The sequence below is a fragment of the Bos grunniens genome, chromosome 6 (genome assembly GCF_055505025.1).
Source record: "Bos grunniens cultivar Pamir isolate PY7600 chromosome 6, Bosgru_T2T1.0, whole genome shotgun sequence".
NCBI classification, from domain to species: Eukaryota; Metazoa; Chordata; class Mammalia; order Artiodactyla; family Bovidae; genus Bos; species Bos grunniens.
In genome coordinates, this window is record NC_141170.1 from 29,475,073 (window position 1) to 29,497,119 (window position 22,047).

Here is a 22,047-nt window from a genome sequence, read left to right on the forward strand (position 1 = left end):
CCTAGTATTGGAAAATGAAAAATAAATTTCTCATTTATTCATAATATTCAGAAAATAAAGAATAAAATCATGTGTTAGTTTGCTGTTATCATTAAAAAATTCTTCATCTGTTCTATATTTGTTGTTGTTGTTGTTCTATATTTAATTTGTGTTTTTCCTCTTTGTTAAAGATTGTCAGAGACTATCAGTGAAGTGACCAGTAATTCTCTCTCCACTTGCACAAAATCTGGTCCATCTCCCCTTTCCTCTCCAAATGGGAAATTAACAGTAGCAAGTCCCAAGCGTGGACAGAAGAGGGAAGAAGGATGGAAAGAGGTTGTAAGGAGGTAATTGATTATTTCTTTGTTTTTCTCATTCTTTTTATATGTGCTCTATTTCAAAAAGAAGTATAGTCTACCTTGTGATTAAATTCCCCAGCTGTTCCAAATGCTGCAAACAAACTGGTGGCCCAGGGCTGCCAATGGAGACAACCTATACTATATTTTATATGGAAAAAAGTATATGTTAATACTTTCAAAGCTGGGAGATTTTACATAAAAAGTTAGGTCATTGTGTGTCTGCTTCACCTGCATAGATATGGCTTTTGGTAGTGAACTAATTTCTTTAAGGTAATAGATTGTCTTATTCTTCCTTGTAACCTTGAAGCCCAGTAGGTAGTGTCTATCACATGCTTATAAATATATGGAGAATAAATAAATATTGGTTTTAAACTATTCTTGTCTTCAAATCATAGAATATTTCTACTTCAAGAGTTTTAGAACTAAAATATTTTACTGTATTTTGCTTGGGATTTTTAAAATAATGTGTGTTAAAAAGTAAAACAGTATCCCAGAAACTGAAAGGTGGTAAGATACCACCTACCCAGAAAGGATGTGATCCAAAAAAAGTATAATGTTCATTTCTTTTCCTGTTTTCGGCCAAGACTTCCCCTCAACCTCCATCTCTGTCTTCATCTCTGTCTGTCACATGGCTATTAAACTAATTAAAATCGTAACACCAGAGTTCATTTTCACTGTTAGTCACTCAGTCATGTCCAACTCTTTGCAGCCCCATGGACTGGGACTCACCAGGTTCCATTATCCATGCTCTCATATAAAAAGATAATTCTGATTTTTGCATGCAGTTTTATTTATTTTTGGCGGTACCAGGTCTTCATTGCTGTTGCGGGCATCTCCTGTTGCAGCACTTAGGCTCCTCTTGTGGTTTGTGGGCTTCACTTGTTATAGCAAACAGACTCTGGAGCACTCAGGCTCTCTAGTTGTGGGTGCCTGGGCTTAGTTGCCCCAGGGCATGTGGGAATCTTAGTTCCCCAACCAGGGAACAAATTTCCATCCCCTCCTTTGGAAGGCAGATTCCCAAACATTAGACCACCAAGGGAAGTCCCTGCATGCATCTTATATTATAGTATACAAACAAATTCTTAACTAATTTAAAATAATGATCCCTGAGTTATGTTATTTAAGGGAAAAGGAATTATCAGGTGACTTAGTTATATATATAAAAGGGCAGAGAGGCAAGGTTTTTTAAAAAATTCTAATTTAATATTTAATCTATTGTGAATAAATAATTTACTTATTCATTGAAGCCTAATTGGCTCATTCTTTTTATTGGGAGTTATACTGTTTTTCTTTTAGAAGTATTCTTTAGTTTAGACTTGTAAGAAATTTATATCTACCTTTGCTGAATCTGAGTAATTTTGTGTTAGGTGGGTTTTGCTTTTTGGAATTCCAACAGGCTTTTCTGTTTCCTCACACAACTAAACATACCTTAGCAAGTGTCCATATTTGTGGATAATCATTTGAAGGCCTCTAGAAGAATGCAGGAAAACATGAATTTTCAGTATCATCCTTTCAGTTAAATATTGGGTAATAAAAACAAGAATATAAGGTGCAAGTCAGACACCTAAAGGCACTCACAAGAAACCTTGTTAACTCTTTGGGCTAGATTAGATACCCCATCAGTGTGTCTCTATGATACCCTGTTAGAGCACTTACGACATCGTGTTATGTTTCTTACTTGGTTTCTGCATAGTCATTATATGTGGGTGGGAACCCGTCTGTCTTATTTGCCATTAGTAGTTGCGTTTACACAGTGTATGTCTACATGGATGTGCTTTGTAGATCATAATGAAGGATAAAAGTCAAAAAAGCAAACAGTTTTTGGTAAACTAACTCTCTTTTTTTCTGTGGCTCTTAGTTGCCTTGTATCATTTAGGATGAGACTAGGTAGAAGAGGCTTATTCAACAATGTTCTGCATTTTTTATTATAAAATTAGTATAACTGTCTTAATTACAACCATTGATATTTATGATTTATCTTAATTTATTTTTCTAACCATTAAACAGGTCAAAGAAAGTATCTGTTCCATCAACTGTGATATCCAGAGTGATTGGAAGAGGAGGCTGTAATATTAATGCGATTCGGGAGTTCACTGGTGCACACATAGATATTGATAAGCAGAAGGACAAGACGGGAGACCGGATAATAACTATAAGGCAAAATTTTGTCTCTTTTTTTTTTCCCTTTATATTTATTGCATTAGAGCTTAAAAATTATAGACAAGCATTTGAGTTTTCAATGGAACTTTGTATTTAATAGCCTACTTTTAAATGAGAATTTGATTCATTTTAGAGAAAATAACTCTTAAAATTTGTTTTTCTAATTTATATGTTCTTATGAAGTATTTCAAAGGACTTTAAAAGAATTTTTCTTTTTTGTGTGTATGACAAAGATTTGAATAATTTTTCCTTATATAAACATTTAATAAGGCATTCTTAAAACTTATTCTGAGAATTTTTTAGAAGGAATGGATTTCTAACTCATTTTAGTAGTTTTCCATCTTTCTCTTAAATTAGCATTTGAGATTTATTATTCTCAGATTGTATACTTAGAGTATGAGCTCAGTAATAGATTTAAATCTAAAGTAGATATTTGTTTTGAATTAATATTTGAGTATTTCTAAGCTGTAATATCCTTAAAATAAAGATGATATTGTAAGAAATCATAAATTTGGTTGTGATAGACTGGTGCCCTTCATAGTAATAGAGGAGCTGATAGTTTAATAACTTGCCTCAACAGGAAGAAGGCAATTAACTCACTCTGCTTTATACTTATTCTCCTCTCCTATCTTTTTTATGCCTCTTCTTGGGTAGGTGTGGTCACACTTGCCTTATCCAGAGAAGAGGGAAAGCAGAAACCCTCCACCTCTGGGTTTCCATAAGGTTTTCCTGTCAATCACATATACTCCTAAACATTGAAGACTGGGTTTTGACCTTATTATGGCCATTGTTGGCATTATCAGGATTCTTTTCTCATTTTGAGACATCTGTCCAAAATAGTTAAAATAATCACTCTACTTATAAAGAAACCAGTAGTAAACATGCTGTAAATAGTCATTTTATATACCTGAATTTAAAAGACTGTTTTCTTACTCAGTGATATTATTGTTCTTGCTTACTTGTACTGTTTTTAATGTTGATCAATTGTTTAACTTAATGGTAACAGTATGGATTATGTAGGATTTTAAGTGCAGTGATTTTTCGATCTAGAATGTATTTCACAGTAGGAAAATGATTGCTTAGCCTGAGGAAACAATAGTGAAATTAAATTTTTTGGAAAGAAGTAATGTTTCTCCTTTGAAAAATATAGTGGTGTGTTGGACAGTTTATCGCTTTGCTTGCAAAATACCTCAAAAATAGAAAACTTGCTGCTTACCTTTTAATCTGTTCTCTGTATATATGTGCATACATATGCAGTGCACACACAAATGAATTTAGGCCTTATATATCTTAAAAAGGGGAAATTGGACCTAATTTTTTTTTTTTTTTGATCAACTTGTAGAGGTGGCACTGAATCAACAAGACAGGCAACTCAGTTGATCAATGCTCTGATCAAGGATCCAGACAAAGAAATTGATGAACTCATTCCAAAGAATCGTTTGAAAAGCTCCTCAGCAAATTCCAAAATAGGGTCATCAGCACCTACCACCACTGCTGCTAACAGTTCCTTAATGGGAATTAAAATGACGACTGTAGCTCTGTCATCAACATCTCAAACTGCCACAGCACTTACTGTGCCTGCAATTTCTTCTGCATCTACTCACAAAACCATTAAGAATCCAGTGAATAATGTGAGGCCTGGTTTTCCAGTTTCTCTTCCATTAGCATATCCTCCTCCACAGTTTGCACATGCTTTGCTTGCTGCTCAGACTTTCCAGCAGATCCGTCCACCAAGGTTGCCCATGACCCACTTTGGAGGTACTTTTCCACCAGCTCAATCCACTTGGGGTCCTTTTCCTGTCAGGCCTTTGAGCCCTGCCAGAGCTACTAACTCGCCTAAGCCTCACATGGTGCCTCGCCATAGCAATCAGAATAGCAGTGGTTCTCAGGTGAATTCAGCAGGTTCTTTAACTTCAAGTCCAACAACTACAACCAGTTCATCAGCTTCAACGGTGCCTGGTACATCTACAAATGGCAGTCCGAGTTCACCTTCTGTTAGAAGGCAGCTTTTTGTCACAGTTGTGAAGACATCCAATGCCACCACCACAACGGTCACAACCACAGCAAGCAACAACAGCACTGCACCCACAAATGCCACATATCCTATGCCTACTGCCAAAGAACACTACCCAGTATCATCCCCATCTTCCCCGTCACCACCAGCCCAGCCAGGAGGAGTTTCTAGAAACAGCCCTTTGGATTGTGGAACAGCATCTCCAAATAAAGGGGCATCTTCCTCTGAACCGGAAGCAGGTAGTCCACCAGTAGTAGAAACAACAAACGGTAGACCTCCAAACAGCAGCAGTTCTTCTGGGAGTTCATCAGTTCATTCTACTCAGCAACAGCCTCCGGGATCTGCTTCTCAGGAGCCAAGACCACCTCTTCAGCAGTCTCAGGTTCCTCCCCCGGAAGTCAGAATGACTGTTACTCCTTTAGCAACCACAAGTTCTGCTCCAGTGGCGGTGCCTTCTACTGCCCCAGTGACTTACCCTATGCCTCAGACACAAATGGGATGCTCCCAGCCTCCTCCTAAAATGGAACCACCTGCTATTAGACCACCCTCTCATGGCACAACTGCCCCTCACAAGAATCCAGCTCCAGTGCAAAATTCATCTGTTGCAGTCCTCAGTGTCAATCACATTAAAAGACCTCACAGTGTTCCCTCCTCTGTCCAGCTACCTTCGACCTTAAGTACACAAAGTGCTTGTCAAAATTCAGTACATCCAGCAAATAAACCTATTGCTCCCAATTTCAGTGCCCCCTTACCATTTGGGCCCTTTAGCACATTGTTTGAAAATAGCCCGACTTCTGCTCATGCCTTCTGGGGAGGATCTGTTGTTTCATCTCAGTCAACACCAGAATCTATGCTATCAGGAAAATCCTCATATTTGCCAAATTCAGATCCCTTACATCAATCTGATACTTCTAAAGCTCCAGGTTTCAGACCACCATTACAGAGACCTGCTCCAAGTCCCTCAGGTAGGTGGTATTTTCTGACATTCTTCACCTGCTCATTTACACAGATGATGCAAAAACTCTGGTTATTTTCTAGTACTTTTACTCTGACTAGGCCAGATGGACAAACTGTTTTACTAAATCAAATGCTGTTGTGAGTATTGAGTGTATTTAGTATGGCATTATTATTTTTTTTTAATCTTTTTAGAAACTGCAATGGATTTTACCTTAAATTTACCATAAGTAAATTTCTTCATCAGATACATTTTTCTCTCTCAAAGTAAAAAAAACAATCTCTCATATTTTAAATTAATAAGAAATGCCATCAAAAGTTTGCTTTTTCAAATAAAAACTACCACATATTTTTAAAATTTTATTTTACTTCCGCTTTACAGTCAACTCTACCTTCAATCTGCAGCCCCCACCCACCTCTGATATCCACAAATCTGATCTTTTTCAGTGAGTTTGTTTGCTTTAAATTCTACATATAAATGAAAATATAAACTTGTCTTTCTCTGTCTGACTTGTTTTACTTAGTTTGATGCCCTCATGGCACATCCATTTATCAGAAATGGCAGAATTTCCTTCTTTTTTAATATATATATGGCTGAATAACATCCCACTGTGTGTGTTTATATGCCACACACACACACAGTGGAATATCCATATTAAAAAAAAAAGTGTATGTGGGCCACAACTGCTTTTCCATTCATCCATGAATGGATACTTAGGTTTTTTCCCATGTCTTAGCAATTATAAATAATGCTATTATGAACATGGGAGCGTAGGTATATTTTCAAGTTAATATTTTTGTTTCTTCTGAATATATTTCCAGAAGAGGAATTTCAGGATCGTTGTGGTAGTTCCATTTTCAGTTCTTAAGAAGATCCTCCTGTTTTCCAAGACACTGTTTTCCATAGTGTCTGTAGGCTGATCATATTTCAAGTGCTTACTTAATGAGCAGATGTAACTGGTAGCTGCCATATTGCACAGTGCAGATGTTGAACACATCTGTTAACATAAAAAGTTCTATTGGGCAGTGCTGATATTTAAAGAAGATCTAAAGATCTGGTTTTGAGTGGTTGCTTTTTCTTTTTTAACTTTTTACTTTGAAATTTTTTTTATAGAAGTGTTCTTCTATAACTTCTATAATTATCCCAACTTCCCCTAGTGTAAACGTCTTACATAAACATGATGTATTTATTAAAACATAGAAATTAATATTGGAACACTATAACTAACTAGACTAGAGACTTTATTCATACTCCACAATTTTCCAATAATGTTCTTTTTCTATTTCCATGCTTTACTGATGTCTAAAAATATTATTTATGCCTTTACAGAAAGGTTGCCAACTTGATGTGTGTTATTGAAGAGATGACATTCTGGGACTAATGGGAACTGATTGTTATGTTTACCTATTAGCACATAAATGTAATGAACATGATCAGTAAATATTTCTTTGCTGGGAGTTGATTGAAACATTTTTTATGAATTTTCAAAAGCAGTTTCTCTTGAGTCCTAAAACAATAGAATCGATATAATTTATTGTAAAGCTTCATATGCTAATACATTGTAATGCTTTTTTTTTAAATTTTATTGGAGTATATTTGATTTACAATGTTGTGTTAGTTTCAAGTGTACAACAAAATGAATTAGTTATATACATACATATGTCCACTCTTTTTAAGATTGTCTCCCCATATAGGCCATTACAGAGGAGTAGGTAGAGTTCCCTGTGTTGTACAGTAGGTTCTTATTATTTATTTTATATACAGCAGTGTATATATGTCAATCCTAATCTCCCAGTTGGTCCCTTACCCCCTGGTACCCATAAGTTTTGTTTTCTACATATGTACAGAGCTACATCTGTAACTTTATTTTTGTTTTGTAGATAAGTTTTTTTTATTTATACTCTTTTCTTGGATTCCATATACAAACTATATCATATATCTGTCTTTCTCTGTCTGACTTCACTCAGTATGACAATTCTAGGGCCATCCATGTTACTACAAATGGCATTATTTCATTCTTTTTTACGGCTGAGTAATATTTCATTGTACATATGTACCACATCTTCTTTATCCATTCCTCTGTTAATGGACATTTGGATTGCTTATATGTCCTTGCTATTATAAATAGTGCTGCAGTGAACATTGAGGTGAACATATCTTTTCAAATTATGGTATATGCCCAGGAGTGGGATTGCTGGGTCACATACTATGTTAATTGCTCAGTCGTGTCCAACTGTTTGCAACCCCATGGACTGTAGCCTGCCAGGTTCCCCTGTCCATGGCATTTTCCAGGCAAGAATACTAGAGTAGCTTGCCATTTCCTTCTCCAGGAGATCTCCCCGACCTAGGGATCGAACCCAGGTCTCCCACATTGCAGGCAGATTCTTTTACCTCTGAGTCAGAGACCAGGGATCACATAGTAGCTGTTTTTAATTTTCTAAGGAACCTCCATACTGTTCTCCATAGTGGCTATATGAATTTACATGCTTACCGATAGTGTAAGAGGGTACCCTTTTCTCCATACTCCCTCCAGCATTTATTGTTTATGGGCTTTTTGATGGTGGCCATTCTGACCAGTATAAGGTGATACCTCGTGTAGTTCTGATTTGTGTTTCTCTAATAATTAGTGATGTTGAGCATCTTTTCATTTGCTTTTTAGCCATCTGTATGTCTGCTTAGAGAAATGTCTGTTATTTAATTTTTTAAAGTTGGAATTTAGTGAAAATACTTCACTTTTCAAAAAATGTAACATCTAGGTAATAATGTTCAGTTCAGTTAAGTTGCTCAGTCATATCCGACTATGCGACCCCATGACTGCAGGACGCCAGGCCTCCCTGTCCATCACCAACTCCCAGAGTTTAACCAAACTCATGTCCATTGAGTCGGTGATGCCATCCAGCCATCTCATCCTCTGTCATCCCCTTTTCCTGCCTTCAACCTGTCCCAGCATCAGGGTCTTTTCAAATGAATCAGCTCTTCACATCAGGTGGCCAAAGTATTGGAGTTTCAGCTTCAACATTAGTCCTTCCAGTGAACACTGAGGACTGATTTCCTTTAGTATGGACTGGTTGGATCTCCTTGCAGTCCAAGGGACTCTCAAGAGTCTTCTCCAACACCACAGTTCAAAAGCATCAAATCTTTGGCACTCAGCTTTCTTTATAATCCAACTCTCACATCCATACATGACCACTGGAAAAACCATAGCCTTGAAGAAACAGATCTTTGTTGACAAAGTAATGTATATGCTTTTTAATATGCTATCTAGGTTGGTCATAACTTTCCTTCCAAGAAAAGCATCTTTTAATTTCCTGGCTGCAATCATCATCTGCAGTGGTTTTGGAGCCCCAAAAAAATAGTCAGCTACTGTTTCCACTGTTTCCCCATCTGTTTGCCATGAAGTGATAGGACTGGATGCCATGATCCTAGTTTTCTGAATGTTGAGCTTTAAGCATACTTTTTCACTCTCCTCTTTCACTTTCATCAAGAGGCTCTTTAGTTCTTCTTTCTGCCATAAGGGTGGTATCATCTGCATATCTGAGGTTACTGATATTTCTCCTGCCAGTCTTGACTCCAGCTTGGGCTTCATCCAGTCCAGCATTTCTCATGATGTACTCTGCATATAAGTTGAATAAGCAGGGGGACAATATACAGCTTTGATGTACTACTTTTCCTATTTGGAACCAGTCTGTTGTTCCATGTCCAGTTCTAACTGTTGCTTCCTGACCTGCATACACAGGTTTCTCAAGAGGCAGGTCAGGTGGTCTGGTATTCCCATCTCTTTCAGAATTCCCCACAGTTTATTGTGATCCACACACACAAAGGCTTTGGCAAACTCAATAAAGCACAAATAGATGTTTTTCTGGAACTCTCTTGTTTTTTCGATGATCCAGCAGTTGTTGGCAATTTGACCTCTGGTTCCTCTGCCTTTTCTAAAATCAGCTTGAATATCTGGAAGTTCATGGTTCACATATTGCTGAAGCCTGGCTTGGAGAATTTTGAGCATTACTTTGGTAGCATGTGAGAAGAGTGCAATTGTGCGGTAGTTTGAGCATTCTTTGGCATTGCCTTTCTTTGGGATTGGAATGCAAACTGACCTTTTCCAGTCCTGTGGCCACTGCTGAGTTTTCCAAATTTGCTGGCATGTTGAATGCAGCACTTTCACAGCATCATCTTTTAGGATGTGAAATAGCTTGACTGGAATTCCATCACCTCCACTAGCTTTGTTCGTAGTGATGCTTCCTAAGGCCCACTTGACTCTTCACATTCCAGGATGTCTGGCTCTAGGTGAGTGATCACACCATTATGATTATCTGGGTTATGAAGATCTTTTTTGTGTAGTTCTCCTGTGTGGCCACCTCTTCTTAGTATCTTCTGCTTCTGTTAGGTCCATACCGTTTCTGTCCTGTACTGAGCCCATCTTTGCATGAAATGTCCTCTCGGTATCTCTTATTTTCTTGAAGAGATCTCTAGTCTTTCCCATTCTATTGTTTCCTCTATTTACTTGCACTGATCACTGAGGAAGGCTTTTTTATCTCTCCTTGCTGTTCTTTGGAACCCTGCATTCAAATGGATATATTGTTCCTTTTCTCCTTTGCTTTTCACTTCTTTTCACAGCTATTTGTAAGGCCTCCTCAGATAGCCATTTTCTTTTTTGCATTTCTTTTCCATGGGGATGGTCTTGATCCCTGTCTCCTGTACAATGTCATGAACCTCCGACCATAGTTCATCAGATCTAGTCCCTTAAATCTATTTCTCACTTCTACTGTATAATTGTAAGGGATTTGATTTAGGTCATACCTGAATGGTCTAGTGCTTTTCCTTACTTTATTCAATTTAAGTCTGAATTTGGCAATAAGGAGTTCATGATCTGAGCCATAATCAGCTCCCGGTCTTGTTTTTGCTGACTGTATAGAGCTTCTCCATATTTGGCTGCAAAGAATGTAATCAATCTGATTTCAGTGTTGGCCATCTTGTGATGTCCATGTGTAGAATCTTCTCTTGTGTTGTTGGAAGAGGGTGTTTGCTATGACCAGTGCATTCTCTCGGCAAAACTCTATTAGCCTTTGCCCTGCTTCATCCTGTACTCCAAGGCCAAATCTGCCTGATACTTCAGGTTTCTCTTGAGTTCCTACTTTTGCATTCCAGTCCCCTATAATGAAAAGAACATCCCTTTTGGGTGTTAGTTCTAAAAGGTCTTGTAGGTCTTCATAGAACCGTTCAACTTCAGCTTCTTCAGTGTTACTAGTCAGGGCATAGACTTGAATTACTCTGGTATTGAATGGTTTGCCTTGGAAACGAACAGAGATCATTCTGTCATCTTTGAGATTGCATCCAAGTACTGCATTTTGGATTCATTTGTTAACACTATGATGGCTACTCCATTTCTTCTAAGGGATTCTTGCCCACAGTCATAGATATAATGGTCATCTGATTTAAATTCACCCATTCCAGTCCATTTTAGTTTGCTGATTCCTAAAATGTCGACATTCACTCTTGCCATCTCCTGTTTGATCACTTCCAATTTGCCTTGATTCATGGACCTAACATTCCAGGTTCCTATGCAGTATTGCTCTTTACAGCATCAGACCTTGCTTCTATCACCAGTCACATCCACCACTGGGTGTTGTTTTTGCTTTGGCTCCATCTCTTCATTCCTTCTGGAGTTATTTTTCCACTAATCTCCAGCAGCATATTGGGCACCTACTGATCTGGAGAGTTCCTCTTTCAGTGTCCTATCTTTTGCCTTTTCATACTATTCATGGGCGTTTTCAAGGTAGAATACTGAAGTGGTTCGCCATTCCCTTCTCCAGTAGACCACATTTTGTTAGAAATATGTTAAGAAAGACTAAAATTTGGAGAAGAAAATGGCAATCCACTCCAGTACTCTTGCCTGTGAAATCCCTGGACAGAGGAGCCTGGTGAGCTGCAGTCCATGGGGTCGCAAGAGTCAGACACGACTTAGCAACTAAACCACCCACCACCACAAAGTGAATATATGCCTAAAGATAACATGTGAAAGGATATTTGCCATATACTAGCTAGTTTTTTGGGGGGCGGTGGGGGTGGGAATTAACCAAGAAAACTTGGGATTTTCCATCAACTTCCATTTTATATTTATGTATAATGACCATTATTTTTACTAATACTGTAAAACTATGAATAATATTACTAAATGTTAAAAACATACTAAAATTAAGATTTAGAGAAAAAGGAAATACCGGTTTTTTTTGAAAAGTATAGGAGAAGGACACAGTCATAGGGAGGTGAAGTTTTAAGGGGTATACAGTGATTAGAGCCAAAATTAGCCATGAAGTTCAACTTGGGAGTCCATCAGAGGGAAGTATTAGATTCAGGTCAAGACAGGCACATTTGCCTTCACAGCTATTTCTACCACTATTTGTACACCCTAGAAAGGGAAAATTAACGCAGTAATAGCACTCAATATGTAGAACCATCATGCCAGATATATCCTTTATGCCTATACATTCTATTTTATCTTTTTGATGCAGCCATCAAGGTTCACACATTGCTTTTGGCTACTATGTCTCTTTGATCTCCTCCAGTCAAAAACATCTCACCACCTTCTTTTGTTCTTATCCACATTGAATCCTTTGAAGAATGTCCTACATTTCAGATTTGCCTGTTTTCTCAATCCATGGTTACATTTTGATTAAACATTTCTAGCAGGAACATCAGATAGGTAATGTTTGAATCTCACACTGCATCATATCAGGAGGTACTCAGTAACAGACTGTCTCAATTAGCTATGGAAAGCATGGTCACTTTAGTTAAGGTGCTGATCATCAGATCTCTTTATTACAAGAGTATATCTACAGTCCTTTCTTTCTGTAGCTTTTTTATTTCATTTTTTGAAGGTTTTTTTTTTTTTTTTTTTTTTAAGTAGCACTCTTAAGTTCACAGCAAAATTGAGAGAAAAGTACAACGATTTCCCATACCATCTGCCTCCATACAGGCCTAGCTTCTTTTATTACCAACATCCCACTCTAGAGTAGTACTTTTGTTACAATTGATGAATGTACATTCACACATCCTTATCAAAGTCTATAGTTTACATGAGGGTTCACTCTTGTAATGCTGTACATTCTGTGAATTTGAACAAAAGTCTGGTGATGTGTATTCACCATCATTCTATCATCCAGAGTATTTTCAGTATCTTAAATATCCTCTGTGATTTGCCTACTCATCCCTCCCTCCCCTTAAGTGTTTTTTTTTTTTTTAATGTTTATTTATTTTTAATTGATTGATTTCTGTAAGTTTTTTTAAAGATAAAATTTGATCCAACTCCTTGCCCACCAAACCTATGTAAATTCTAGTGTTATATTAAATCTCCATGTTTCTATAATAAATAATAATCTGTCAAAATTAACATTAAATATAAAATATTTTTCATGTTAATTTCCTTTTTATAGCTATCTTTATAAAATAAAGGGGGAGGTAATGAGTCAGTGAACTGGAAGAAGTAAACAAGGAGCAATTTTTTTAATAATCCAAAATATATTTGCATTTATTAGGAACCTCTTGGAATTTTAGGTTTTTCTAGTTTAGTTATATATCTTAAGGATAACTATTATAAATTATGATTTATCTTCTACGTTGTAGGTATTGTCAATATGGACTCGCCATATGGTTCTGTAACACCTTCCTCTACACATTTGGGAAACTTTGCCTCAAACCTTTCAGGAGGTCAAATGTATGGACCTGGGGCACCCCTTGGAGGAGCACCCACAGCTGCTAACTTTAACAGACAACATTTTTCCCCACTTAGTTTGTTGACTCCATGTTCATCAGCATCAAATGGTGAGTAATACACAGTAATTCTAGAGGAAGAGTTTGCCTTTATGTTCCCTTAAAAAAAAGTTTTAAAGTTTTTCAAAGTTTGGAGTTTTTAAGTTTTAAACCTCTTAATAAGTTAAATACTATACCTGGAGAAGGGAATGGCAGCCCACTCCATTATTCTTGCCTGGAGAATCCCATGGACAGAGGAACCTGGTGGGCTATAGTCCATGGGGTCACAAAGAGTGGAATGGGACTGAAGTCCCTTCAGTTCAGTTCAATTCAGTAGCTCAGTTGTGTCCAACTCTTTGCAACACCATGAATCGCAGCACACCGGGCCTCCCTGCCCATCACCAACTCCTGGAGTTCACTCAAACTCATGTCCTTTGAGTCAGTGATGCCATCTAGCCATCTCATCCTCTGTGGTCCCCTTCTCCTCCTGCCCTCAATCCCTCCCAGCATCAGAGTCTTTTCCAATGAGTCAGCTCTTGGCATGAGGTGGCCAAAGTATTGGAGTTTCAGCTTTAACATCAGTCCTTCCAATGAACACCCAGGACTGATCCCCTTTAGAGTGGACTATTGGATCTCCTTGCAGTCTAAGGGACTCTCAAGAGTCTTCTCCAATACCATAGTTCAAAAGCATCAATTCTTCGGCACTCAGCTTTCTTCACAGTCCAACTCTCATATCCATACATGACCACTGGAAAAACCATAGCCTTGACTAGATGGACCTTTGTTGGCAAAGTAGTGTCTCTTTTCAATGTGCTATGTAGGTTGGTCATAACTTTCCTTCCAAGGAGTAAGTGTCTTTTAATTTCATGGCTGTAATCACCATCTGCATTGATTTTGGAGCCCAAAAATATAAAGTCTGACACTGTTTCCACTGCTTCCCCATCTATTTGCCATGAAGTGATGGGACCAAATGCCATGATCTTTGTTTTCTAAATGTTGAGCTTTAAGCCAACTTTTTCACTCTCCTCTTTCACTTTCATCAAGAGGCTTTTTAGTTCCTCTTCACTTTCTGCCATAAGGGTGGCGTCATCTGCATATCTGAGGCTATTGAATTTCTCCCGGCAATCTTGATTCCAGCTTGTTCTTCCTCCAGCCCAGCGTTTCTCATGATGTACTCTGCATATAAGTTAAATAAGCAGGGTGACAATATACAGCCTTGACATACTCCTTTTCCTATTTGGAACCAGTCTGTTGTTCCATGTCCAGTTCTAACTGTTGCTTCCTGACATGCATATAGATTTCTCAAGAGGCAGGTGAGGTGGTCTGGTATTCACATCTCTTTCAGAATTTTCCAGTCTATTGTGATCCCCACAGTCAAAGGCTTTGACACAGTCAATAAAGCAGAAATAGGTGTTTTTCTGGAACTCTCTTCCTTTTTTGTTGATCCAGCGGATGTTGGCAATTTGACCTCTGGTTCCTCTGCCTTTTCTAAAACCCGCTTGAACATCTGGAAGTTCATGTCCACATATTGCTGAAGCCTGGCTTGGAGAATTTTAAGCATTACTAGAGTGTGAGATGAGTGCAATTGTACAGTAGTTTAAGCATTCTTTGGTATTGCCTTTCTTAGGGATTGGAATGAAAACTGACCTTTTCCAGTCCAGTGGCCACTGCTGAGTTTTCCAGATTTGCTGGCATACTAGCACACAATAAACCATAATTAAAAAGAATATGGAAAGCAGTATATACGTACATGTACCTGTGTGTGTGTGTGTGTGTGTGTGTGTGTGTGTGTGTGTGTGTATAGGGAAAGATTGAAGGCAAAAGAAGAAGAGTGTGTATTATACACCAGAAACTAACAAAAAGTTGTAAATCCTATACCTCAATAAATAAATAAATACTATAAAAGGTGTAATTTATGTTCTTGGCAATCTGAAATTAGGAGGAATTTAAATAGAGTCTCCAGGTTTTTAAAGTATTAGAATCAACTTCAGTTCTATCAAATATAGAATATTGTGTTTTTGAGGTTTATTTCTAAGATGGATCATTTTTTGAGAATCAGAAGTCTTGTTTTATCACCTGTTGATTTACATTTACTTTTAGATTTGAGAATGTAGCTTCCATGAAGAAGGATTTGTAGCCTTATAGTATAAGGCTACTTTTTTGTCTACTTTAAATCTCATCTGCTACGTAAACAGAGAATTCAGCACATTAAGAGAATTCTGTAATAAGGGTAGTAGGTTTTTTTGTATTTGTCGTTATTTATTTATTTAGTGAGGATAAAGACATCAAATTGCTTTCACTTTGAGGGAATTTTAATAAGAATCCTTTTTTGTTTTTTTTTTAAGTTTTAACAATTTCTTCTAACAACATTAGAGCTCAGTTAATAGAGACTGGTTAACTGAGTGAAAGAATTAAAAAAAAAAATTCATATTTGAGAGATTTGCATGTCTGCCAGTGAAAGCTTGAACATATATAGTGAATTTACATATTGTGTAGTTTTTCTTGTGTTTATCAAATAACAAAGACTGTCACATGGAATATTACATATCCTTGTACTGCTAAGGTGCTTCAGTCGTGTCCGACTCTGTGCGACCCCATAGATGGCAGCCCACCAGGCTCCGCCCTCCCTGGGATTCTCCAGGCAAGAACACTGGAGTGGGTTGCCATTTCCTTCTCCAATGCATGAAAAGTGAAAAGTGAAAGTGAAGTCGCTCAGTCGTGTCTGACTCTATGTGACCCCATAGACAGCAGCCCACCAGGCTCCTCTGTCCATGGGATTTTCCAAGCAAGAGTACTGGAGTGGGTTACCATTGCCTTCTCCTATCCTTGTACCGGTGTCCCTAAGTTAAAATAAATGGTTTAAGAAAGAATAAATAAATAAGATGACTATGACAAAATCATGCCAGAAATAATGTAATAAGTATGCAAATAAGGTACCAAGAAAAAAGGAGAGAAGTTCATAGCGATTCCTGTTGAGGAATCTATCTTTTACCTATCTTTGAAAAAGCTGAAGAACGTTTCTTAAGAATCATAATTGAGATAAAGTGAATATAGTATAACATAGCTATTTAGCCTGGTTTATCTAAACTTAAACTATTAATAGAACATTGAAAGTAAATATAACTATAAGGAATAACTGATTATGACATTTTAGTCTTAACTATCTGGCTTATAATAAAAAGTTACAGCCTCAGTTATTTAAAGCTGTATTCAGTACAACATAAATTTGTGTACTGGAGGAATATGGATATTTATTTATTTAGTTCATTACAAGAAAGATCGATGGGGCTTCCCAGGTGGCACTAGTGGTGAAGAACCCACCTGCCAATGCAAAAAACATAAGACATGCAGGCTGGGTCCCTGAGTCAGGAAGATCCCCTGGAGGAGGTGATGGCATCCCACACCAGTATTCTTACCTGGAGAATCCAACGGTCAGAGAAGTCTGGCAGGCTACAATCCATGGGGTCACAAAGAGTCGGACACAACTAAGAACACACACACACAGTTGTCCTAAAACATTTTTATAGGTCTTTTCTGCTTTTGAACCATGAACCACTTAAGGTAAATGTGTTGTGTTTTCTTTTTAAGGTAAACATGTTGCATTTGTTTATATCTCTAGGGTCCTTTAAGATAGCATAAAGAACCCTTGTATATTTCCCCACGCCCATTCACTACTTGTTAACATGTTACCACATTCCTCCCTTTCCCTGCTGTGTATCTGTGTGTGTGTGTGAGAGGAGAGAGAGAAAGAAAGAGTGTGTGTGTGTGTGTGTGTGTGTGTGTGTGTGTGTGTGTGTGTGTAAAATATGTGTGTGTAGGGATTGTAGGGCTTTCTTCAGTTCAGTTCAGTCGCTCAGTCGTGTCCAAATTTTTGCAACCCCATGAATCGCAGCACGCCAGGTGTCCCTGTCCATCACCAATTCCCAGAGTTCACTCAGACTCACGTCCATCGAGTCAGTGATGCCATCCAGCCATCTCATCCTCTGTCGTCCCCTTCTCCTCCTGCCCTCAATCCCTCCCAGCATCAGAGTCTTTTCCAGTGAGTCAACTCTTCCCATGAGGTGGCCAAAGTACTGGAGTTTCAGCTTTAGCATCATTCCTTCCAAAGAAATCCCAGGGCTGATCTCCTTCAGAATGGACTGGTTGGATCTCCTTGCAGTCCAAGGGACTCTCAAGAGTCTTCTCCAACACCACAGTTCAAAAGCATCAATTCTTCGGCACTCAGCTTTCTTCACAGTCCAACTCTCACATCCATACATGACCACTGGAAAAACCATAGCCTTGACTAGACGGACCTTTGTTGGCAAAGTAATGTCTCTGCTTTTCAATATGCTATGCAGGTTGGTCATAACTTTTCTTCCAAGGAGTAAATGTCTTAATTTCATGGCTGCAGTCATCATCTGCAGGGGTTTCTTACTGTACCATTTTACAGTTAGTTGCAGATACAGACTGATTTCCCCTAAATACTCCAGATTATAATATTTTAGAATCACAAGAACTTTCTCTTTCAAAACTGCAATGCAGTTAATCAACTTCTGCAAATTTTACTTTGATACATTATAATCTAATATATAGTCCATACTCATATTTCACCAGTTATCCCAATAATGCCTTTAATATCTCCTCTTTTTCAAGATTAAAATCAGTGTCACAGACTGCATGTAATTCCCATGTCTTTTTAGTTTCAAATAACCTGGAAGTGTTTGCTTAGACTTTATGAATCTTTCAAAGAAAGCTTTTTTTTTTTTAAGGTTACAGATCAGTTGTTTGGTAAAATGGTTCAATTTGTTTTTCTGATATTTCTTCATTTTTAAGTTTAAGTTATGTATTTTTGACAGGAACATCCCTATTAGTGTTTCAGCCTTCTCACGGTATTACATTAGAAAATATAAAATGTCAGTTTGTGCTGTTTACTTTGATCACTTGGTTTCATAGGTTTCTACACTATCAAATTATCACTTTTCCCTTTGTAATTTGTAAAGTAATCTGTGGGCACTTACTTTGAAACTGCTTTTATTCCTCATCAGACTTTGAGGTAGAATGTAAGGAAATAGGGAAGAAGGAGAACTTTTCTCAGTAGAAATAATAGTTTTGTTTTTGTAACCATGTTAATATTCACAAATTTAAAACAGAACCAACCTTGATGAAGGGAAAAACACTAAAATTGAAAATAAATAAAAACAAGTAAACCTATCTGCATTTTAAATTACTAACATAAACCTACTAAATGAAAAAGAAACAATCTAAAAACTTTTGAAGACATTGGTATTTAGTAAACCCAAAAGACAAATAGACTACAGACAAAATCTTCACTTCTACTTAGGACATTTGTATTTTATGTTATGGATGAGTGATTTTAAACCTACATGGGTTATATTATAGGGCTGAGCAAATGAATAAATAAGAATATTGAAAATGATGTAATCCAGGGCTCTGATTGTAGGAAAAGAAGAATGTAGAGTAAGGCAAAGAAGAATGCTATGAAATTGTATTGGAATTAGAGGATCAATATGAACTCATGATTTTAAAATGATGTTATGTTTCGGATTGAATCACATAAAGTTGCCATTTTCCCCCCAGAACTATCTACTGAAAAGGGCCTAGAAGCCATGGATCTTCAGTAGCAGTAAGCACATTCAGCATCCAGATCTGTCTGTTAAATGTTTTAATCCACTAAAAGAAACTAGGGCTTGTTGGGGAAATAGCTGATTTGAGAGCTGGGGCAGGAAGAGTATAAGAGAAGTCTGCAAAAAGTCTTGTAGTGTTAGAAAGTAATTAAGTGTTTAGATGGTTGGGGCATGTCAGAGGAATGCAGCATATAGCTTGAAGGAGCTCCCACTAGCCAAATTCAGGACAATTTAACCATCAAAATGAATAATGTCAGCTCACTGGATAAAACAAGAATCCATGGAGTACGTAATGGTTATAAATAAAATTTTACAATGCAGACGGGGGACTTACAATGTCATTACAATATAATGACAACTCATAAATGTAAAAGCAATTACAATTTGAGTCATCATTTTGCAACTATTAGACTGGTTGATCAGCCAAGATTCTCAGACTTTTCCCTTTATTACTGAACTTTTAACTAGTTTGCATTTCATTACCTACCCAGGTTCGATCCCTGGGTTGAGAAGATCTCCTGGAGAAGGGAATGGCAACCCACTCCAGTATTCTTGCCTGGAGAATTCCATGGACAGAGGAGCCTGGTGGGCTACAGTCCATGGGGTCACCAAGGGTTGGACACAACTGAGCGACTAACAGTACTACTACTACTAATAAAAATCTTAATACTTTTTAATGACCATTTAGTTTGTTTTACCTGACTTCTGATTATTCTTTAAGTTATCTGTTCACATAAATGTCATTTCATAGCTTTGTTTATTTATGGTAGTCTTTCAAAATTTTGTTTTTCATATTTATCTATATATTTTTCATAAAAATTGCCATTCTGCATGCTGTTGGAAAACTAACCCAAGAAGCATTACTTATTCTTCACAATGTATGTATCTGGTTTTAGGTATTTGAACAGCTTTTATCAACATTTCTCCGTGCATTCCACTTCTTTTTTTCCCTTCTCCTCTATAGAATGTCAGGACATGATATTAGGACTCTGGCAAATTAAACTAGGATATGTGGGACATGGGTCCCTTACTTCCAAATAAAAAAGTTAAAAAAAGAAAGCAGAAAACCTTCCTGAGGCTGCAAAACAACAGGCTGGTGATATCCAAGATCCTTCTGCATACAGGCTAGGCAGAGATCCCCTGAGCCCGTATCCCACTCAGACTGCTAAGGTCTATCCTGTCAGTGCTCAACCCGTCCATGCTTTGAGTACTGATCACTGGTGCTCTGTGAGTTTCAGGCTTTGGCAAATCTAGTCAGTGGGTCACTTTGACATTTCAATCTTATAAGGCTCTTTTGTATCCAAAAGCAGTAAAAATAATAATAATGACAGGTTTTTTTAAGGAAAAAATTAATTTTACATCATGACTCAGTATGCATATACCTGTGTGTGACTGAAATATATCTATAAAACAGTACTTACATCCTTACAGTATATGTTCATGCTGCTGTTTTTTTTTCATGCTGTTATTTTCTCTTCTGTTTTCTTTAACCTTGAAAAAAAATTTTTGTTACTCATAACTAACCACAGTCATCTCATGATCTACTGTAGTTCAGCTAACACTGAACTGAGGCGTGACAATGCAGTGCAGTTTTCCTGCAGGAGCACTTTTTCCATTTGTAAGTCACATTGCTCTTCCAATTTGAATTCAGAACTGAAGTGGATTTACTGAAACTTAAGTTTCAGGGTATCTCATTTGCAAGGGGCCCTGCCAAGGTCCTGTACCGAGTTTTGTACTTGTATTTTTTTTTTTTTCTAAAACAGATTCCCAAGATTGTATTCCATCAAAACCTATAAAATCTGTTTTTTCTCTATAAGTTAGCATATTTAATAACATGACTCTGAATTAGATTTTTCTTGTTTATTCTAATTAAAGAAATTATAATAATTAGGGATAAGAACAAAAATTATAATTAGGCTCTTTTCGTAGCAAGGACTGTAGACCTGGGGATCTCAAGGAAAGTGGTGCTTACCTCAAGGCTATGCAGGGTGATCTTTGAAACCATCTAAGATTTGAGACAGCTATTACCTCTCTGTCTCTCTTTAGAGGATTTATGGTCTCTCACTCATAGTCTGTTTCTTGTTAGTCCTCTTACTACTGACTCTCTTTACATATAGGCTTCTTCATAATCTCATCTTGTATGTAGCCCTCAAAGATTCAGTTCATATTTAAACCAGTTATTTCTGTTTTCAAATAAATTGTAGCTATGTACTATGCAGGTAACTGTTTTGACTTTCTAAGCTTCAAGTTCCTCTACAGTTTAGCCTCTATTTAATTTTAAATATGCTTTATATTTAGACTTTAATAAGAAAAGTATGATTGGTTTTGGTTTTCCTTCTTCACTGTGGTGGCTTCCCTGGTGACTCAGTTGGTAAAGAATCCTTCTGCAATGCAGGAGATCCAGATTCGATCCCTGGGTGGGGAAAATCCCCTGGAGAAGGAAATGGCAATCCACTCCAGTATTCTTGCCTGGAAAATTCTATGGACAGAGGAGCCTGGTGGACTACAGTCCATGGGGTCACAAAGAGTCAGACACTACTGAGCATCTGAGCATGTATAAAAAAAAGTAAAAGAGCTTGAAATATATCCCAAGTTCTACTCCAAAGAAGGTTGTTATTGTTTTGGGCTTCCCTTGTGGTTCAGCTGATAAGGAATCTGCCTGCAGTGCAGGAGACCTGGGTTCGATCCCTGGGTTGGGAAGATTCCCCTGGAGAAGGGAAAGGCAACCCACTCCAGTATTCTGGCCTGGAGAAATCCATGAACTGTGTGTATAATCCATGGGGTCACAAAGAGTTGGACACGACTGATCGACTTTCACTTTCTTTCACTTTCTTCACTATAGTGTATAAAGAGACTAAATCACTAATGAATATTCCCAAATTGTGTGTATTAAGAACTAGCCTTGTTTTGATAAGTAAAATTTAAATTGCCACTTCTAAGAGTGTGTTCTGTGGAATATCCACAAGGTACAGTGAATCAGTTGGGTTATGAAACATAGCCTTCTGTTGGTATTTTATCAGCATATTAAAGTTCTGTGAAGTCCTGATTTAAAGAAACTTACTTATTTTTTTTTAACATACAACCAAGGGACAAATATTCCCAAGGAAAATAGTTTGAAAATTGCCAATACAATCAGTGATTTTCCCCACCTCCATTTTGTTGTCGTTGTTTCTTTTTAATTTAAATGTTGTCTTCTCATTGCTCTGG

General features: G+C 37.4%; 1 protein-coding gene across 14 annotated transcripts in view; it reads left to right on the forward strand.

Moving 5' to 3' along the window:
• ANKRD17 (ankyrin repeat domain 17) overlaps positions 1-22,047 on the forward strand; it is a 165,763-nt gene that overhangs the window by 140,399 nt on the left and 3,317 nt on the right. For all 14 annotated transcript variants that reach the window (XM_086405414.1, XM_086405415.1, XM_086405421.1 and 11 more), the window contains 4 exons: positions 171-326; positions 2,346-2,495; positions 3,841-5,477; positions 13,088-13,285. In XM_086405414.1, the coding sequence (XP_086261540.1) occupies positions 171-326; positions 2,346-2,495; positions 3,841-5,477; positions 13,088-13,285 (2,141 nt within the window). The remainder of the gene's footprint in view (positions 1-170; positions 327-2,345; positions 2,496-3,840; positions 5,478-13,087; positions 13,286-22,047) is intronic.